Source organism: Zalophus californianus, chromosome 4, assembly GCF_009762305.2.
Source record: "Zalophus californianus isolate mZalCal1 chromosome 4, mZalCal1.pri.v2, whole genome shotgun sequence".
NCBI lineage: Eukaryota > Metazoa > Chordata > Mammalia > Carnivora > Otariidae > Zalophus > Zalophus californianus.
The window spans coordinates 14,024,649-14,045,387 of NC_045598.1; the positions used below are offsets into that span (position 1 = coordinate 14,024,649).

General features: G+C 55.9%; 1 protein-coding gene across 3 annotated transcripts; it reads left to right on the forward strand.

The window, feature by feature from the left end:
• The first annotated feature begins 127 nt into the window (after positions 1-127).
• SLC66A1 (solute carrier family 66 member 1) lies at positions 128-14,752 on the forward strand. 3 transcript variants are annotated; one of them, XM_027581497.2, is made up of 8 exons: positions 128-241; positions 3,846-4,014; positions 11,912-12,041; positions 12,552-12,639; positions 13,153-13,295; positions 13,417-13,509; positions 13,909-14,094; positions 14,230-14,751. In XM_027581497.2, exons 2-8 carry the CDS (start codon positions 3,851-3,853, stop codon positions 14,299-14,301), a joined length of 876 nt encoding a protein of 291 aa, XP_027437298.1. In that variant the 5' UTR covers positions 128-241; positions 3,846-3,850; the 3' UTR covers positions 14,302-14,751. The 3 variants fall into 3 exon arrangements, with proteins under 3 accessions (XP_027437298.1, XP_027437309.1, XP_027437315.1); XM_027581508.2 differs by having other exon boundaries at positions 220-241; positions 3,849-4,014; positions 14,230-14,752; XM_027581514.2 differs by lacking the exon at positions 128-241 and adding an exon at positions 11,582-11,774 and having other exon boundaries at positions 3,901-4,014; positions 14,230-14,752.
• The last annotated feature ends 5,987 nt before the right edge of the window (positions 14,753-20,739 follow it).

Below are 20,739 nucleotides of genomic sequence, written 5' to 3' on the forward strand. Positions count from 1 at the left end.
GTCGGGCGCCTCCCCACCACGCACGCTCGGTTCGCTCTCACCGTTCGCACCGCCCCCAGGGACTGTCAGCTCTGTGCGCGGCGCAGGAGGCGGAGCCACGCGGCTCAGGGACGGGGGCGGGACGGGGCGGGACGGAGGCGGGACGGGGCGGGGCCGGGGGGCGGGACGGGGCTTCGGGTCAGCTGACCCTGGCTGTGCAGACAGAACCCAGAAGCCGGCACCGGCGGCTGATCTTGACGCTGTGAGTTGGGTTTGAGGCTAGGGGCAAGCCCGAAGGCTGCGGGTGGGACTCTGGGCGTCGCTGCCACATCTTTCCAACAACCTCTTCCAGCCCCTGGACCGTCTTGGGGCTTCTGTCCGCTCCTTGGGGCGCGAGATCCGGATACGAGGCTCTGGGCCGGGATTAGGTGGCCCCTCGGGAACATACGTCCCCCTCCTGAGCATGGTCTCTCGGACCAGCCTGGCCAGGGTTTGGGGTCTGGGTCCTCTTTTCACCTTCTCGTTCCGGGGGACGGGCCCCATCGTTTCCAACGGCTTTGTTTTCCCCAGGGCTGGCAGGGGAGGGGGCCTCGCGGCGTTTGAGCGCTGACCCCAGCAGCTGCCCTGTCATTATCCCCGACAAACAGGCGGCCCGCGCTGGCCTTAGTCACCAGGCGGCCAAGGACCCGGAGGCCTGGAGTTGGTGGTAGCCACCAGCGGGAACTCCCCTCCTTTCCACATAGGCCGTGGTTCCGCAGCGAATCCCAGATTGCCCTCTCCCCTCCTCACGCCTGGGACAGGTTTGGAAGTGTGTACATGGGGAGGCTGGGTTTGGAAGTGTGAGGACTGGCTCGGGTCTTGTCCATGCAACACTTAACCGGAAGCTGCTTTGCGCCAGGGACTGGGGGGAGGGTGGTGGAGGGACACACTACAACCAAAGCAAAGTAATAAGCTATGCCTGGCTATTACTACTGAGTGTTTAATCTCTGCCAGGCACCATTCTAATCCCTTGGCCTGGATTATGTCATTTAATTCTGCAGTCGGTCTAGGAGGCGGGTACATACCCATTGTACAGATTGGAATTCTGAGGCTCAGTCACTTGCTCTGGAATTCTATACTTGTGGGCATTAAGCAGGTCAGTTCCAGAGTGCTCTCTCCTCAAACTTAGGTCATCTGAGCTCACAGCTAGTTTCCTTCCTTCCTTCCCTCCCTTTTCTCTCTGTCTCCCTCTTTCTCTGTCTCCTCTCTCTTCCTCAGCACTGTCTGAACCTTTACTGTGCAGCTGGTGTTGCTGGCCCCGAGAATCAGTCACGGCATTCTTCAGATATGTGAAGGGGAAGGGAAGAGGTGACAGGTGTCATCCAGCCAGCCTTTGTACAGCGTCTTTGAGATGGCACTTTCGAACCCTGTCTCCTTACCAGGCCCTCCAGAGGGAGAAGGACACACTCCTAAGGGAAGAGACTGTATGTGCAGAAGCCTGGAGGCCTGCCGCTTCGGTGGGAAGCTTCTGTGGGAAGCATTTCCCTGACTCAGCTTGGGTCCAATAGAGGAGCTTGGGTGTGGCCCGAGATGCCTTCTCCATTGTAGGCTTTCTCAAAGCCTGGCCACGTGCATCAGAATCAGCTGGGGTTGCCTTTCTTTCTTTCTTTTTTTTTTTTAAGATTTTATTTTTAAGTAATCTCTACACCCAACATGGGCCTTGAACTCACAGCCCTGAGATCAAGAGTCGCGTTCCTTACCAACTGAGCCAGCCAGGCACCCCTGGGGTTGCTTCTTAAACCCAAAGTTCCTGATCTGAAGTCCAGAGAGACACTGAGCCTGAATTCTGGGCATGTGCCCTGCGAGGTTCCAAGGCACCCACCCCTGCTGTGGTCCTTGTCAAACCTATGGATGCAGTCAAGGTTTGTTGCAACCCTGGACATCCATCCTCGAAGTGCTGTTTGACCAGGAGGTGGGCCCATTCCCAGAAGCCAGGCCTGGGGCCCAGGCTGGCTCCCTAGCTGGGTCAGAACCTCCAGATGATGGGCCCTGTGTGCAGCGGCCCCCAGAGGAAGGCCCCTTCTGGTCGGGATTCAGGCGTGTCTGAGTGTCCCGAGCTGCACATATTCCCTGTGCAAGATCAGGGACCACCCACCCCGTGAGCCAAGCTACAATCCTCCAGACACCCCCTTCCCTCACTGGGCATGTGTTCACTTCATTTCCTCCCTAACCTGGTGAAAAGGAAGCGAGAGAGTGGCCGCAGGGTGGTTGAGCTCCTGGACTCTCATCCTCACAACAGCCTCCAGCATGGTTCGGTCAGGCCCGGGGCGGAGAGCCTTCCTTCTGTGCATTTCATCTGCACCGCCAACCCCAAGGAGCCAGGGTCATCATCCCCATTTTACAGACAAGGCTCAGACAGGTTCCTCACTCGGCCAAGGTGACCCAGTCTTACCTGGAAATGGGGGCAATCTGCCCCACCTCACAGGGAAGATACGAGGGTGGCTGTGTATTACTGTGATGAAAGGGACGGGCTCACTCAGAATCTGTAAGAGGGCGATGGCGGGGGGTGGGGTCCTGTGCGGGGGTGGCAGGGGGAGGGGGGGGTAAAGGGACTTGCTTTTTTTTTTTAAGATTTTATTTATTTGACAGAGAGAGAGTGCGCACAAGCAGGGGGAGCAGCAGGGAGAGGGAGAAACCAAAGGTAGCTGTAGAGAGTCTCAGTCCAGTGAGGAAGGCCTCTGAGCATGGGGCAGGAAGCGGAAGCCTGCCTTCTGGCTGCTGGGGAGCTTGGGCAGTCAGCCAGACCACAGGTGGGGTGGGGGGTCTGCCACATCCAGGGACAGAAGCGCCTGAGGCAGCATGGCAGGGTGGCCAGGAGCTGGGGTTTGGGTCCCCATCCTGGCTTTGACTCCTGCCTCTGTCGCTTCCTGGCTGAGTGCAAGTCACTTCCCTGGTTCCTTGGATGTATCAGGAGCACCCCCCCCAACTCCCCTAATGGAGTTGATAGGACAGAATGAGTAAGATACCTGCAAGGTGCTAAGCCCAGAACTGGTGACGAGCTTCGTAATCAGGGGCTATGGTGAGTCTCGCCTGGTAGAGATGGCGCCGTCTGGCTCCGCTTTCTCTCCCTTCTCTGGGACTGTCACACAGACCGTGACCACTGTAGTCACTGTGCAGGGTGCCCGGGCATCGGGAGGGGACTTTCCTGCCCGCTCCTGCTACCAGCCACTTTCTGGCTTTGTGGGTGGTGAGAATGGGCAGATGGCTCCAGACTCCTCGCCAGCAGACATCCCGCCCACGCTGCTCCTGGAGAATTGTGCTTCAGCGCTGCTCTTGAATCCCAGCCACCTGCGCAAGCCCTGGACCCACCTGGCCCTTATTCTCCACTTGCCTCCCTGACTGGTGTTGGCCGGCAGCCCGACTTTCAGTGAGAGAATGTACTTAATGGGGCCTGGTCTCCCCAGATGTAATTTACAAAAGAGGAGATCAGAAACAATGTGAACGTTGGAGGGTTGTAACAAAGTGAGCGGAGGGTTCACTGTATGAACTCATGTTACGGTCAGGACAACTATGAAGGAGGCACTGTGATCACCCCTTTTACAGATGAGGGAACTAACGCACAGGGAGGCTGAGGCACTTGCCCAAAGTCGCAGCACTGACGAGTGCTAAAGCTGGCATCTACACACTTGGCCCTGACCGCGGATCCGGCCCTGTCCTTGCACAGGTTGTCTGTGTACTTGAAGCTGATTGTGCCCTCGGAGTTCAGAGGCTCAGTCTGATTAAAACTGGGGATGGGCGTAGCTAGGGGCGGGCCACAGGATCCAGACCTGTCAAGGCTAAAGACCCCCTTCTCTTTCTCCCTGTGCATCCCTCCCTGCATCCCGCAGCAGCCATGGTCTGGAAGAAACTGGGCTCCGGCAACTTCTCCGACTGCCCCAATGGCTCCCGCCAGTGGATATGGGACGTGTTCGGTGAATGCGCCCAGGACGGCTGGGATGAGGCCAGCGTGGGCCTGGGTTTGATCTCCATTGTCTGTTTTGCAGCATCCACCTTCCCGTGAGTAATGGCCGGGTGGGGGGGGGGTGGGCGGGACCAGGACGGGGGGGGGGGGGGCGGGCTGGGGCGATGGCTTCAGGCACTGCCTGGAGGAGGGTCTCCCTGACCCGCCTTGGGCCTCTCCAGACTCAAGGCCAAATGTACTCCCATTCACTGATTTCCAGCCCACCCTGGAGGGCCCTGTCCTGGAGCCCACCCTAGGACTCGCCTTGGCTGGGCAATGCCAACGCACAGATGATAGTAACAGTATTAACCCTTAGTGCTGTTTGTTCAGTGCATGCTACGTACCTCAGTTCTGAGCACTTGACATGTTTTTACCTCATTTAAGCCTCATAACCCTGTGAAATAAGTAGTTACTGTTCCTATTTATGAGGGAACGGAAAGCCAGAGAGACTAAGTCACTTGTTCTAGGTTACACAGCTGAGAAGAAAGGAAGCAGAGGGGTGGGAGGGCTGACATGCCCCAAACACAGCCCTCGTCCGGTGACCGTCTGGTGATGGGGTGGGCGAGCGGTGATTACAAGATAGTGTGACCACTGCTGTGATTGAGGAACGGGAACACACTGTGACCTGGGAGAGTCACTTTGCTGCTCTGTACCTCGGCTTCCTCATCTGCAAAATGGCAGTGTTGTTCCCGACCTCCCAGGGCTGCTGTGAGGATGGGACGAGGGAGTGTTCATAAAGCACGGGACTCAGGGCCTTTGTACCATGTGGGCACAATCCCATGGCTGGACAGAGTGTGTGGGGGTCAGGGGCACAGGGAGAGGTGAGGTCGCAGAGGTCACCAAGAACCCTGTAATGTGAGGCTTCTCCACTGTTAGGAAATCGGCTCTTTATTCTGAGGGAGAAAGATAAGGGTTTAATCAGGAGCTCAACATTTTCTAAAAATAGCTTATGGAGAGAGAGTCCACATACCATGTAATTAGCCCATTTACATGTATAATTCAGTGTTTTTAGTGTATCTGCAGAGTCGTGTAACCAATGCCATAATCAGTTTTAGAATACTCTCATCACCCTAAAAAGAAACCCCCAAAGCAATGAGTCATTCCTGATTTCCCCCGAAGCTCCCAGCCCCTGGCAACCAGCCGTCTACCTCCTGTCTCTGTAGATTTGCCAACTCTGGACATTTCCTGTAAATGGAACCATAGAGCATGTGAAAGACCAGCTTCTTTCACTTAACAGAACATCTTCAGGAGTTACCTGTGCTGTAGCAGGTGTCAGGACCTCATTCCTTTGTGCGTAATGTTCCACTGTGTGATACGCCACCTTTTATTCATTCATTCACTGATGGATGTTTGGTCTGTTTCTACTCTGAACATTCATGTGCAAGTTTTTGTGGGTACATATGTTTTTACTTCTCTTGGGTATATGCTTACGTAGTGAAATTGCTGGGTCATAGGGTAACTTTGTGTTTAATCTTTTCAAGGATTTTTTTTTTCTTAAGATTTATCTGACAGAGAGAGACACAGCGAGAGAGGGAACACAAGCAGGGGGAGTGGGAGAGGGAGAAGCAGGCTTCCCGCAGAGCAGGGAGCCTGATGCGGGGCTCGATCCTAGGACCCCGGGATCACAACCTGAGCCGAAGGCAGATGCTTAACGACTGAGCCCCTCTTTTAAGGATGTTTAAAAAACGTTATTAAGCCCCGGTTTCATGACTTGGTCTAGCCCTAATGACATCATTTGGGGCCTCTGGTTTTCTTTTTCTTTTCTTTTTTTTTTTTAGATTTTATTTTTTTTTTAAATAATCTCTACACCCAACATTTGGCTCAAACTCACAACCCCGAGATCGAGAGTCGAGTCACATGCTCCACAGACTGAGCCAGCCAGCAGGGCGCCCCCTGTGGTTTTCTTTTTCACAGGGAACTGTCAGACTGTTTCCCAAAGAGGCTGTACCATTTTCCATTCCCTCCAGCCCTGTGTGAGGTTCCAATGTGTCCATATCCCATCCAATGGTTGGAAGTGTTATCACGTTGTAGTTTATGATTTGAATTTGCCTGACGGCTAGTGATGTTAAGTAGCTTTTCATGTGATTTTGGCCATTTGTATATCCTCTTTGGAAAAAGGACTGTTCAGATCCTTTGCCTATTTTTCAATTGGATTATTTGCCCTTTTGTTGTTGAGTTGTAGGAGTTCTTTTTAAGATTTTATTTATTTATTTGAGAGAGAGAGAGAGAGCGCGCACTGATGGGGGGGATGGGCAGAGGCAGAGGGAGAAGCAGGCTCCCTGCTGAGCAGGGAGCCCGATGCAGCGCATGATTCCAGGACCCTGGGATTGTGACCTGAGCTTAACTGAGTCACCCAGGCGCCCCTGAGTTGTAAGCGTTCTTTATACATTCTGGATACGACAGCCTCATGATCTGCAAATATTTTCTCCCATTCTGTGGGTTCTCTTTGCACTTTCTTGATTGCATCCTTTGAAGCACAGAAGTTCTGCGGGTGGATGATGTACAGTTTATCTCTTTTTTCTTTTTTGCTTGTGCTTTTGGTGTCATATCTAAAAAAACATCGTCGCAGGGTGCCTGGGTGGCTCAGTCATTAAGTGTCTGCCTTCGGCTCAGGTCATGATCCCAGGGTCCTGGGATCGAGCCCCACGTCGGGCTCCCTGTTCCACAGGAAGCCTGCTTCTCCCTCTCCCGCTCCCCCTGCTTGTGTTCCCTCTCTCGCTGTGTCTCTCTCTGTCAAATAAATATTTAAAAAAAATAAAGAATAAAAAAATAAAAAAACATCGTCACCTAATCCAAGTAACAGAGATTTACCCTGATTGTAACCGGGGTTCAGGGCCGCAAGAGCGTGGGGCTCTGGGTAGGGGGCCACCCAGCCAGATCAAGTTCAGCCACTCGCCACTGACAAAATCCAAAGGCAGAGACATGAGTGGTGGTGAAACGAGAAAGGAATTTATTTCCGTGAGGCCAACACTGGCAAAACCACGGACTGGTGTTTCTAAGACTGTCTCCTAAGTGCTGATGATACTTCCAGAATTATATAAGGAAAGCGAGGGACAATGGTCGGTGGGTACATGCAGGGGCACGGGGAAGTCAGGTGGTTCATTGTCTTGGGCTTAGTCCCTCCGGGTCTTCCGGACATGGGGCAGTCCTTGTTGCTTCAGCGGGTAGTTTTGGTTCCCTCTGGATGCTTTGTGCACAGGGTCTTTTGCCTGAGTTAAGGGATAAGCTAGAAAGAAGAACTTAATCAATTAGAAAGTTTGAGGTCAAGGAGCACCTGGGTGGCTCAGTCAGTTAAGCCTCCGACTCTTGATTTTGGCTCAGGTCTTGATCTCACGATGGTGAGTTCAAGCCCTGTGCTGGGTGTGGCGCCTACTTAAAAAAATATATATAGAAATTTGAGGTCAAAATGAAGGTAGTCAAGCTCTTTTGCATTATCTTTTTTCCTCTAACAGTTTTATAGATTTGCCTTATTCTGACACCAGTGTCCATGTGTGTTTTTTCCCACACTGCCAAGCATCTAATGCCATTCAGACACTGTCTTCCATGGGACGGCATCAGATCCCACAGGTGAAGGGCTCAGGCCCACAAGACTGCCCCTCCCCCTCCAGATGTCAGTCACAAGTTCAGGTTGTCACTTCTGCTTCTGATTGGTGTAGACCAGCTATAGACTGGAGGTCCCAACAAATCCCCTACCTGGTTTTGATTAATTTGCTAGAGCGGCTCACAGAAAGAGAAACATTTGACTCACTGGTTTATTATGAAAGGATACAGGGAACGCCCAGATGGAAGAGATGCACAGGGCAGGGGGGCAGACAGGGGCATGGAGCTTCCCGTTCCTCTCCCAGGGCGCCACTCTCCCTGAACCTCTGCAATTCACTGACCCAGAAGCTCTCCGAACCTGTCCATTTGAGTTCTTCTGGAGGCTTCACTGCACAGGAATGATTGATGACATCATGGGCCGTTGGTGATTGAACTCCATCTCCAGCCCCTCCCCTTCCCCAGAGGTCAGGAAAATGGGACTGAAAGTTCCAAGAGTTTAATCACATCATGGCAGCCAGCCCTCACCTCTAGGTGACCCAGAGGCTTTCCAAAAGTCACCTCATTAATTAACAAAAGGCACCTTTATTGCTCAAATCACTTAGGAAATTCCAAGAGTTTTAGGGATATTCTGCCAGGGATGGGGTGAAGACCAAATATATGTCTCTCTTCTTTCCTTTCCTTTCCTTTCCTTTTCCTTCCTTCCTTCCTTCCTTCTTTCCTTCCTTCCTTCTTTCCCTCCCTCCCTCCCTCCCTCCTTCCTCCTTCTTCCTTGCTTCCTGTGGGGAGAGGGAGAGAGAGAATCTTAAGCAGGCTCCAAGCCCAGAGTGGAGCCCGAAGTGGGGCTTGATCTCAGGACCCTGAGATCATGACCTGACCCAAAAAACAAGACTCTGTACTTAACCAGCTGAGCTACCCGGGTGCCCCTATGTTTCTTATTGTAAATCACAATATCACAAGTTAGCTTTTAAATTTAGGTCTGTTAAAAAACAAAATTACCGGGGCGCCTGGGTGGCTCAGTCGTTAAGCGTCTGCCTTCAGCTCAGGTCATGATCCCAGGGTCCTGGGATCGAGCCCCACGTCGGGCTCCCTCCTCTGAGGGAAGCTTGCTCTCCCTCTCCCACTCCCGCTGCTTGTGTTTCTGCTCTTGCTATCTCTGTCTCTGTCAAATAAATAAATAAAAGGTCTTAAAAAAATAAAAACGCCTTTAAAAAAATTACTCTTATTAAATTTGAAGACACAATTAGTGTTGTTAAGCCATTCATGAATTGGGCAGCATCCCATCTAGCAAATAGAGAGATGTTCTAAGGAGTTTTATAAAATGGAAGGTTTTTATAGGAAAGAGGGTGGGGCAAGAAATTATTAGCAAAAAAAAAAAGGGATTATATCAGGCAAGTTCATTTTCCTGCAGGGGGTCTTAGTAGATGATCTCATCTTCCTTTGTGGGGGATGGAGAGGGCCCATGTGACAGGTGACCTCATTGCTACTGACCAGAAAATTCCTGACCAATTAAGACTACATTCCTGGGGGAGGTTGAAATGTGATTAGGTTTGTTATTATGCCCCTGTTTGGTGATTTGGCCTAAGTGACTCCATCTTGGGTTGTGGTTTTCTTTTTAATGGGTCTTTGATACAGTTTGAGTTGTATTTTATATATGGTGTGGGGTAGGGGTCCAGTCTCATTCTTTTGTATGGAGATAACTGGTTGTCCCAGTACCATGTGTTTCAAAGACCCTTCTTTCCCCCATGGAATTATCCTAGTACCTCATTGTGGACTTGACATTTTTACTGAGGCCACAGTAGGTATGTTGAAAGTAAACAAAACAGATGCCATCCTTGCCTTTGCAGAACTTCTGTTCCCGCTACCTTTAAAAGGCAGTCAGGGGGCGCCTGGGTGGCTCAGTTGGTTAAGCGACTGCCTTAGGCTCAGGTCATGATCCTGGAGTCTCTGGATCGAGTCCTGCATCGGGCTCCCTGCTTGATGGGGAGTCTGCTTCTCCCTCTGACCCTAACCCCTCTCATGTGCTCTCTCTCTCTCTCTCATTCTCTCTTTCTCAAATAAATAAATAAAATCTTTAAAAAAATACACTTGATCTTAGCCAAAAGGCCGAAAAGCGATAAAATCTTTAAAATAAATAAGTAAATAAATAAAAGGCAGTCAGGGAGTCATAGGGAAGAAGGACCGGCAGGACAGGGAGTGAGACTGGAGGCAGGGAGGCCACCTTGGAGGCCATGGAAGCCATCCAGCAAGAAGCGATATCGGGGGCATTGGAGTCACCCTGTATAGGCTGACTGGACAGGTGTGGGTGACCGCTGGAGGCCGAGGGAGAGAGACACCCTGTTCCAGAGAGAGAGAGAGCCTGCTCTAGGACTATCTGAGGAGCTGGCTGAGGCTTCCCCTTCCTGCCATGACATAATGTTGGCCCTGCGTGAGCCTGGCTGATGAACCAGTGAGGGGGGTCAGAGGCCTGGGAGAGAGCCCCAGGTGACAGCAGGAAGGGCAGCTGCCTTCATGCTCCTCCTCAGGACTCAGCCTTTCTTGGGTGCGATAAAATCACTTTCCCTGCAATTTAATGGAGACTTGCCAAGTCACATGTCCTAGAAGGGGCTTTAGGGGCCATAGGATAGACCTTAATTAGGGGCCTCCCTGATGCCAGGCCTGAGCTGGACACTATCCCTGCCCTCAGGAGGCTTGAGTCCAGGAGGGACAAGGATGTCCTGTGTTACAAAGGAGAAGGTAGGAGACACTGGCAGGCTGTGTCCAGGAAGGCCGTGGGGAGGAAGTGACATTTCCTGAGCCATGAAAGACAAAGAGGAGGGAGCGGGCTGGCTGGCTGCCAATGAAGAGTCTGGAGAAAGAGAAATAAGTCCTGGTGGAGGGGGCAGGGCGGGGGACAGCTGGCCCTGGGGGCCTCCCTGAAGAGCAGGGGAAGGCTCCGAGTGCTTGTGGGGAGCCTGGGGTTTTAGATCCTTGAGAGGGAGCAGATTCAAGGGGAGCCAGGCTTGGATAGGAGACAGAGAGGCACGTGGATGGGGTGTTGGTGCGAGGAGGGTGTCTCCACAGGAGGAGGAGAAGGAAGTTTGGCCGTGGGAAGATCCAGGGCCATACCCGGCTTTCTCAGTTTCTGACTTGGGTGTTGTGGGGGATGAGGTGCCATTTAGTCCCCTTTTATTTAAAAACACACAGACGAGGGGCACCCAGGTGGCTCAGGCAGTTAAGCAGCCCACTCTTGGTTTCGGCTCAGGTCATGGTCTTGGTTGTGAGATCGAGCCCTGAATCAGGCTCTGTGCTCAGCGCTGACTCTGCTTGGGATTCTCTCTCTCTCTTTCTTTCTCTCTCTCTCTCTCTCTCTCTCTCTCTCTCCCTCCCTCCCCCCCTCCCTTCCTCCCTCCCTCCCCCCCCCTCGCTCCCTCCCTCTGCCCCTCCCCCTGCTCATGCTCTAGCTCTCTCTCAAATAAATAAATCTTTAAAAAAGTTAAAAAAGATTCCTTCTCTCCCTCTGCCCTCCCCCACTCTCTCTCTCTCTCTCTCTCTCTCAAAATAATAATAATAAATAAAATAAATATACAGAAGATTAAACAGAAAAAGAGTAAATGGCAGTTGCTTGAAGGTTAGGAGGGACTCGAGAGGGAGGGGCTGGGTCCGGAGGGCTGTGATCCTGGCTCCAAGCCTCCCTGTGACCTGACTGGCCCAGTCCCGAGGAGGAGCAATAGTGACTAGCCCTGCCCTCAGGGGGTTCTGCAGGGCTGAAAGAGTTAATATGCACAAAGGGCTCAGAACTCTGCCTGAGGCCCATTACCTGTGGCCTGTTGTCAGCACTGAGCTCATGCTGACACTTGGCCTTTGAGAAAACAACCAGAATATCCAAAGCCACAAGCCACGGGGCAGTAATGGAGAGCTGCGGGCCATCCCGCCCTGCCCCATTGCCCTTTGAAGGTCATGGGCTGTGGTTTGGCCTATCTTATCATCATCAACCGCTCCTGGAGATAGGGCAGCGCCAGGCCCTGGCTCCCTGCCGCCCCCGCTACCACCACCACCACCACCACTGTCCCTTTCACTCCCCCCCCCACTGCTTTCCCTCCATAGAAGAAAGAATGCCGGGTCCCTGTGACGTGGTTCTCTTCTTGGAGCACGGCGGTGGCGGGGGGCAGTGACACAAAACTCCGGGTCCCCACTGGGAGACCGTAGGGTGCTCTGGAGGGGAATCTGAGGAATGCTATGGATGACTCCGGAAAGATGCACCTGCCATGGATTTCCCTGGTTGGAAGAGAATCCGCTGGTAAGAATCCCCAGAGGACACCGAAAGGTTCCTGCTCCCGCCTGCCGGCAGGATGGACTCACAAGCAACTTCCCTGCTTCCCCGGCCCCGGGCCGCCTCCTGCCCTGAGCCCGCGTCTTCTTCCTCCTTGGCTGCAGCCAGTACATCAAGGCCTGCAGGACCGGCAACATGGACCAGGCGCTGTCTCTGTGGTTCCTCTTGGGCTGGATCGGAGGAGACTCCTGCAACCTCATCGGGTCCTTCCTCGCTGACCAGCTGCCCCTGCAGGTGGGTCCGAGCAGGGGCGGGGCAGGCCGCCGGGACGGCCATGGCAGAGGGAGGGCCTCCGCACTGGAGAGCGCGCCCTCCGCCCCGCCGTGCGGCGTGACAGGCGGCTTGTCGGTACCCTTCTCCGGGCCTCAGTTTCCCCATCTGCGAAACGAGCACATCAAACCAGAGGATGGCTCTGGGGTGCTGAGGTCCTGACTGAGCTGCCAGGGTGTGGGGCCACAGAGGAGGAAAGGTTTCCCTCGGGGCGGGGGGGGGGGGGGGGCGGTGACAGGTGCCAGGAATCCCAGCCAGGAATCCATCGTGTTCCCCAGCGGGACGGTTCCGTCTTCGCGGCTTCTGTTCTGCCAAGGCACGCCCGCCCCCTGTCCTCCCTGTGTCCCGGGGGGCCTGCTGGCAGCCTGCTCTCGAGTTCTGCCGGCTGGACACAGAGGAGGACACAGGAGGGCAGGGTGGTGACATGGGTCGGTTGGGCCACGCCGCCGCTGCGGGCCCGCGCCTCTCTTGCAGACCTACACGGCGGTGTACTACGTGCTGGCCGACCTGCTGATGCTGGCCCTCTACTTTCACTACAAGTTTAAGAAGCGCCCCTCTCTGCGTGAGTGTGGGGAGGGGGCGGCGGGAGGCAGTGGGCTTCGCACCGCGCAGCGGTCACTGCTCCGGCCTTGTGGGCGACCCCGCGCCCACAGCCCCGGGCGGCCGAGATGGGCCGGACCACGGGGCTTGCTCTTTCTTCCCTTGGGTCGCATCCCACAATCGTGGCTTCAGCTGTTCCTCTGTACCTGGCCCTGGGCTTGGACACAGGTCACCGCTGCCCCTGAGGATCGAGAAGGGGCGGGAGTCAAGGTCAGAGGGAGGCACTTGGGGGTGGGGCTGTCTCATGAGCATGTCTGCTCTGGGTGACCCCCTCCTGCCCTTGTCTCTCCTTTACAACCCTGGGAGAAGGGTGCTGTTGCTACACCCATTCTATGGAGGAGGCATTAAAGCTCAGAGAGGTCAGGTTCCTTGCCGAGAGTCACATAGCTGCCGAAGGGCAAGGCCAGGACTCAAGTCCTGGTCTGTTTGCTGCCACTGGTACCTGACCTTGGCTTCCCTCCTGTCTCCTGTCCAGTGTCTACCCCCATCAATTCCGTGCTGCTCTTTGTCCTGGGGGTGGTGTGTGCCTTCCCGTTGCTGAGGACCACTGGCCCGGTGGCTGCCCCGAGGGAGGTCTTCCGGGGCCGCACGCTCCTGTCAGTGGAGCCGGGCAGTAAGGTGAGGTGTGGGTCAGTGCCGGGGGGGTGTGGGCTGGGGACCGGCTCGTCCCGATGGAGCGGGGATCGCGTGCCGCACCTCTGGCCCCTCCCGGGCACTGAGCAGCCCCCTGCCCTCTCAGCCCTTCACTCAGCAGGAAATCATCGGTTTCGCCATCGGCTCTGTCTCCAGTGCGCTCTACCTGCTGTCCCGGCTGCCTCAGATCCGCACCAACGTGAGCCCGGGGCAGGGGCGGGGGTGGGGGGGCCCCCCGCCGGGTCAGGGCGTGGGGTCTTTGTGCAACAGGTCTGGGTTCAAACTGCCGGTCGGCTTAAGTGCATCCAGTTCTCCAGGCCTCAGTTTCTGCCCCTGGGAAGTGGGCACGATGAGGCCTGTCTAGTCCCGTGTGTGTCTCAGAGAAGCAGCGGGTCAGGTGAGGAGGCCAGGGCCCGGCCGACAGTCCTGAAAGATGGCGAGAAAGGGGCGTGGTGGGCCCGGGGAGGCTGGCGGGGCGGCCAGTCTCCCGCGGACCAGGCACACGGTGACAAACCTGCTCAGGGCATGCCCAGTGGGACGGGGCAGCGTGACAGGAACCCTGGCTGAGGCCTCTGACCCCAGTCCCCCTCACCCCCAGTTTCTGAGGAAGTCGACGCAGGGCGTCTCCTACTCGCTGTTCGCCTTGGTGATGCTGGGGAACACGCTGTACGGGCTGAGCGTGCTGCTCAAAAACCCCGAGGTGGGCCAGAGCGAGGGCAGCTACCTGCTGCACCACCTGCCCTGGCTCGTGGGCAGCCTGGGCGTGCTGTTGCTCGACACCATCGTATCCTTCAGGGGCGGGGGTCATGGCAGCCTGTCAGGGCGGGGGGGGGGGGGGAGGGAAGAGGGGAGCATTCCCGAGGGAGCCAAGGCCCCTCCCAGCCTCTGCTCGGTTTGGCCTTGACGTTGGCCCCTCCAGATCTCCATACAGTTCCTGGTGTACAGGGACACGGCCACGTCCTCGGAGCGTCAGCCCCTCCTCCCCAGTTGACCCGGACCCAGGCCAAGCCCGGGACTACGGGGACCTCCAGATGCCGCTCCCAGGAAGGGACAAGTGTGGGCAGACATGGTGCTGCTGACCCTGGACTGGGCCGAGGAGGCGGCCGGGGGCGCCTTGAGGGCCCGGCCCAGCTGCCTCCCCCACCTCCGAAACCTCCTGGCCGACTCTTCCAGGAACCCTGACTGGCTGACTCTTCAGGGAGCGGGGAGCAAGAGGGTTGTGGGGGCCAGCCCCTCCCCGAGTCTGAGGCTGCTGTCCCTGGGAGCCTCGAGGGAGGGGCTGCAGCGGAGACCTCGGCCCCTCCGAAGGCAGTGGGCGCCCCTCGACCCACCTCCCTCCATCTGCCTGCACACCCCCTGGAGCGGGGTGCACCTGCAGCTGGGTGTCCCCAGGACTGTCCCGTTGACTGCAGACAGCCCAGTAAACGGTACCTCCCAGTGAGGCCTTTTTCTGTTGCTCCTTCCCCGAGGTGCCGCGGTCTGGGCTGCTCCGGGCAACAGCAGTGCGCGGGGATCTGGGCCCCAGCTTCCGGGTCCCAGGTGGGGGCCTGGAGGTCGGGATATGGCAGAGCCGAGCAGGAGCGGACTGCCCAGCCTCCGGGGGGACCTCGGGTTTTCTCACCGGCTTCTCTGTGACAGACCCCACACCTGGGGCTGACGAGACAGCAGTGAGAATGACAGGGTCCCGGCCCCTCGGTGCTCAGGAAGAAGCAGAATAGTTGAGGTTCAGATCGTAGTTCTGCTGCTTTGCTTCTCTGTGCCTCGGTTACCTCATCTGTGAAATGGGATGTATGTTGTAAGATGGTGCAATTGGCGGAGGTTAGCCCCGAAGTCTGGCATGTGGTAAGCACGCCCTAAAGGTTCGCTTTGATAATTTTCAGTTGGAGGAGAGGCACTTCCAGATCTCCCCGCAGATCAGGGAGACCTTCCTGGAGGAGGTGACATGCAGAAGGCCGGGCAGGAGATAGCAGGGGAGGGGGGCTGTGGCAGGCAGGAGGAAGGAGGTGCAAGAGCAGTGGGAAGGGAGGAGAGGACAGGGCTCAGCCCTGAGCTCTAGTCCTGGGCCCCAGCCTCGCTTCGTCTCCCAGACCCCGTTCTGAGTCCACTTGTTGGCCATGACCCTGTGGGTGCCTGAAGGGCTGGGTCCGGGAGAGAAGCTGTGGCTCAGGCTTTCTGAATCTCCTCTACCTGCCCCGGGGACGGGAGGGAGCTCGGCAGTGGGGCCTGCAGCCCGGTCTGGTGCTGCATAGATTGGCCCAGGCTGTGCTGGGCACTGGGGGGCGGGGGGGGGGGCGGTGACCCCGGCTCCGGTCCTTGTCCTCACGGAGGGAAGCCGGCTGCCGGGCCCCGGGGGTAAGGGCTTTGACCAGAAGGTACAAAGTGCCATCAGAATGAGGAGACTCCCCAGGGAAGGCCTCACGGAGGAGGAGCCCGGGAGCTGAATCCTGAAGGCGGAGGGACGTCAGGAAGGGGCAAAGGTGTGTGCACGGGCCTGAGCTGGGGTCGCTGCAAAGCCAGGCTGAGTGTAGACAGGGTCGTGGGGCCGGGGCCAGGGCGCACAGCAGGTCGGGGGAGAGAAGGCAGGAATTGGGATCCGGGAGACCAGGGAGAGCCTCTTCTGAGGTTCAAGTGGGCAGTGAGGCCAAGTCGGGCCAGCGTCCCCCGGGGCCCTTCCTGGGTCGTGCCTGCGGAGCACCGTGTGCAGCCCCACACGGGGCTGGTGTTTGTTGAGCACGTGCTGTGTGCTGGGCTGGGCTGTGCCCTATGGGATCGGTGCGGTTGGGATGGCCAGTTGACAGATGGAAAACAGGCTTTGAGGGATCAAGCGGCTTGCTCGACGTCGAGCGGCTTTTCAAACCCCATTCTGTCCCTCCGCTGCAGGGGCCGCCCCACACCTGGCCGGGACTGGAGCTCTCGGGGTTCAGAGATCGGGGCTGCGTGCCGCCCAGCTTCCCCTCGCTCTCAGGGGCGGCCCAACCCTGCGGGGCTTAGGCTCCCTTCCCGTTTCCTCGAGCCCCTGGCGCCGTCCCAGGCGAAGGTGCCCCTGGGCCCCCGCTGGCTCAGGCCTGGGCCCGGGCCTGGTTCAGATGCCCTTTGCCAGGCAGCGGCTGGCCCCACGCAGGGCCGTGACCTCACCTGACGCCAGTTACCGGGGGCTCCGTCATAGGGCAGCGAGAGCCCCAAGGGCCGGCGCAAGTCAGAGCTGCGGGGAGGAGATGGAGTGTCGCAGCCCTGCCCGGAAGCCCTCACCTCGTGAGGGTCACCTCATCCCTTTCTTCCGGGAAGCACCGGGTCGTCTGTGGGGTGCTGGCTCTTGCTTTCCAGCACTGCCCAGTGGGCTGCTTCCTCCTCAGGAAGCCCCCGGTCTGATGGCTGTGGCCCGGGCCCGGGCAGTGCCCTGTCTGACTGAGGAGGAGGAGGTGGTGGAGTGCTCGTGCCCCAGCGCCTGGCACCGGGTGACATTAGCTTCTCCAGTGCCCGGGCCTCCCCAGCTGACGGATGCGTTCGTTCCTCTGCACTGGCGGGGCCATGCGCAGGGGAGAGGCGCTCCGGCGGACCCCGTTTCTCCCCGGGGTGCACGCCTCTTTACCTCGCTGCAGGCGGGGGCTGGCTCGAAGGGATGAGCACCCCCGCCTTAGACCCATCCTCCCGCCTGACTTTTGCGCGGGCTCAGTGGAGGTCGGCGTCTAGGTTTCAGGCCCAGGCTCACCCAAGAAAGGGGCAGCGCCCTGGTCACTTGCCTATTGTCCTTGTCCGGGAGGGATTCTCCCTCTGGACACTCACGGGGAGCAGGAGGCTGGGCCAGTCACCCCTAAAGAGCCCTCCCTTGGCAGCTCATATTTTAACTATTGAATGAGAGGCCGGGTGCGCAAACGCCTCACACAGCGTCTGGTCCCAGTGTCCCCCCCGAATCCTGGGGGGCAGGAAAAGCTGGCTGGCGGGCAGGTGGCAGTCTCCTACAAAGCAGAAGGAAGGGCCCAGCGTGCCCGTCCTCAGCATGTGGCCCCAGGCCCTCCCAGCCCGGGATTATTCAGCGAACATGGGATTTTTTTAAGCCACAGCTTGGACATGGCCTTCAGTCCCCAGAGCTGAGAGAGGGGAGCAGCCCATAGCTCACTCCCCTCCCCCTCTCTACTTCTCCTGCTGTTGGACTTGGCTTTCACTGTTGTTGAATGGAGGGACTGCAGAGGCCGCTGGGTAGACCGCCAGCTGCTGAGACCTAACTACTTGCCCCAACTTGCACACGCTAACCTGATCAGGTTAGTGTTAGCCCCGTGGCGGGGAGTGGGGATCGCCTTCTGCTGCGGGCTAACTCCATTCACCTGAAAACTATTGATCAGTCCCCTAGCCCTGTGACAGCCCTGAGGACACAGCCACCCACTGGGATCTCTGTGCCTGGCACATAGAAGTGCTCCGTAAAGATTATTTTTATTCATCAGCACTTCCCCACCCCCACCACAGTGTGGGCAGACTTGTGTCCTGCTCACCCAGTACACAGTAGGTGCTCAGTAGACGTTTTGAGTGAGTGAGTGAATGCCCGAAACAACGTCCCTCAAGGAGCCCTCAATCTGGTGAAGGAGACCGGCATGTAACTCACACAGAATTACTGAATTTGTACACTCAACATGGGGGAAATGTATGGTGTATGAGATCTATCTCGATAAAACTATTTGAAAAAAGATCAAATCAGAGAAGGTTAAATTCGCATGGAAGTTTTGGGTATAAGAACATATTACATCTTGCAACATTTCTACTCATTTATAGTCCTTACAGAATGACCCAAATGCCTAATATGCATAAGACTGAAGGATTTCATTCACTGGACCGGTTCAGTAGATACATACATACAGAAGATCTGTATGTATGTGACACAGTCTGTTCATTCTAGGAAGCATTAATTGAGCATTTACATTGAAAAGTTGCCCAAGAATGGGGTGCCTGGCTGGCTCAGTCGGTGGAGCGTGTGACTCGATCTTGGGGGTCGTGATTTCAAGCCCCACACTGGGTGTAGAAATTACTTAAATAGAAACTTTAGGGATGGGGCGCCTGGGTGGCTCCGTCGGTTAAGCGTCTGCCTTCGGCTTAGGTCATGATCCCAGGGTCGTGGGATGGAGCCTCGAGAGCCATGTGTTGGGCTCCCTGCTCAGCAGGGAGCCCGCTTCTTCCTCTCCTGTTGCGCTCTCTCTCTCTCAAATAAAATCTTTTTTAAAAAGTTGCATAAAAAGGGTAGAGAACAGTGGTAGGAGTGTGTGTCTATGAAGTAATATTTTTTTTGACTTTTTTATTTTTTATTTTAAGATTTTTATTTATCAGAGAGAGAGACAGAGGCAGGCAGAGGGAGAAGCAGGCTCCTTGCCCAGGAAGGAGCCCGATGTGGGACTCGATCCCAGGACCCTGGGATCATGACCTGAGCCAAAGGCAGACGCTTAACTGACTGAGCCATCCAAGCATCTCAGTGAGGTAATAGTTTTTTAAAAAGATGTGAGAGAGAGAAATAGAGCACTCGTGCGGGGGGTGGGGCAGAGGGAGAGGGACAAGCAGAAAGACAAGCAGATTCTGTTGCTGAGTGCAGAGCCTGATGCAGGGCTCAGTTCTCACGACTTCGAGATCATGACCCGAGCCAAAATCAAGTCGGGATGCTTCACCGACCGAGCCACCCAGGCGCCCCTAAAGTAGTATTTCGAAAGACAGAAAATAAGAACAGAAAGTTAAAACATTAAAAATATTTGTACATTTCAATATATTTTAGAAACTTAATTTCTTTATGAGTTTATATAAAATAGTTTGTATTCTGAACTTCATCTTTTTTTAAAAAGTGGTGTGTTGGTGATGCGAATTAAAACCAAAGGTTTTATGAAACAAAAATAGCACCAGCTCGTTTTAAAGATATTAGTTTAATAGATCATCTGCTTCCTAAGGGCAGTAAAGAGAACTGCAAACTCAGTGACAAAACCCTCAGTCCAAATATTTGCTGTGAAGCTGGTAGGTTCTGGTTGAAGTAACAACCTGACAAGGTATGATTAAGTAATCTGGTTTTCCTTCTGAAGGTTTTACAAATTTTCGTTATGCTGAGAAAATAATGATGAAGCATTTTTACTTCTACGATAGGTAATTTTTAACTTTATTTAACTTACTGTTTGGAATGAGAGATCGTTTCTTTTTAAAAAATTGGAAGCTTTGGGCACCTGGTAGGGGTGGGGAGGGGCTCAGTCGGTGAAGCGGCCGACTCTTGGTTTCAGCTCAGGTCACAATCTCGGGGTCGTGGGATCGAGCCTCCCCGCGTTGGGCTCCTGGCTCAGCGTGGACTCTACTCCTCCCTCTCCCCGGCTCATGCTCTCTCTCAAATAAAATCTTAAAATTTTGAAGCATTTGCTCTTAGAAGCTTCATCACCAAGAGAACAGGAGGAAAAGATGCTCTTCTCTTGGAACTCTATAAACTGGGCAGGAGGGGCCAGCCAGGGGTAGTGGGGCCAGCAGGTGGGGGTGCACATCCCGCCCCCTGCTTCCTGTGAAGTGGGGGTAATGGGTCGGTGCCAATGCCGGCCCCCAAGAGCCCTCTTTCCTTAGGGTTCGCTGGTTGCCAGGAGCAGAAGCCCACTTGCCAAGCCAGCAACACACACAGCTGTAGGCAGGCTGTGCGGGGCTCACGGAGGGAGGGAAAAGGTGCACCAGTGGCATCTGGAAAAACAGGCCACGTCAGCTCCGGGATCCCGGGAGTAGGAAGCCTTCCCTGTGGGTATGAAACTCTTTCCTCTCAGAGTCTCTCCTGCAAGAACCGAACTGGCTGGGCATGGGTCATGCCAGGGGGAGGGCCCACGTGACTGCACTGGGAGTTGGTGGCACCAGGGAGACCCAGTCCGCAGTGCCCACGCCCCCCAGTGGCACAGGTGCCACACAGTGGCCGCTTAGTCAATGATACGAACGAATGACAGTATGGACACAGGGAATCTTGGAATCTGGGGCCCCAGAAGGACCTCGGCAAAGGCTCCAAGGGGCTGACTTGTCAAGACCACAGCGAGGGGCCAGAAGGGCCTTGGACAGCCCTGCTTGCCCACCTGAGCCCTCGCGCTCTCGACCACCACCCGTCCCGGGGGTGCTAAGTGGGTGCAGAGTTCACCCCAGAGCCAGGATGTGGGTCCCTGGGGGCAGGAATCCTGCACACACTGGGTGTTTGCAGAGACGAGAGGCCTTAGGGAGGCCACACCCAGAGTGACAGAATGACATGGGGGGTGGCCCAGCTCTCCAGGGGCACGTGGGGCCGGGGAGTATGGACTGGGGAGCCAGGTGGCAGCTCCAGGCTCCGCAAGGGCCCCTCTCCTCCCCGCCCACCATGCGGGTCCCACCACCGTGCGAGGCGCCGCCACCCTGGGGCCAGCCCTCACAGCCAAGGCCACATACGCTTGCAAAGAGAGACGGGCAGAAAGAAGAC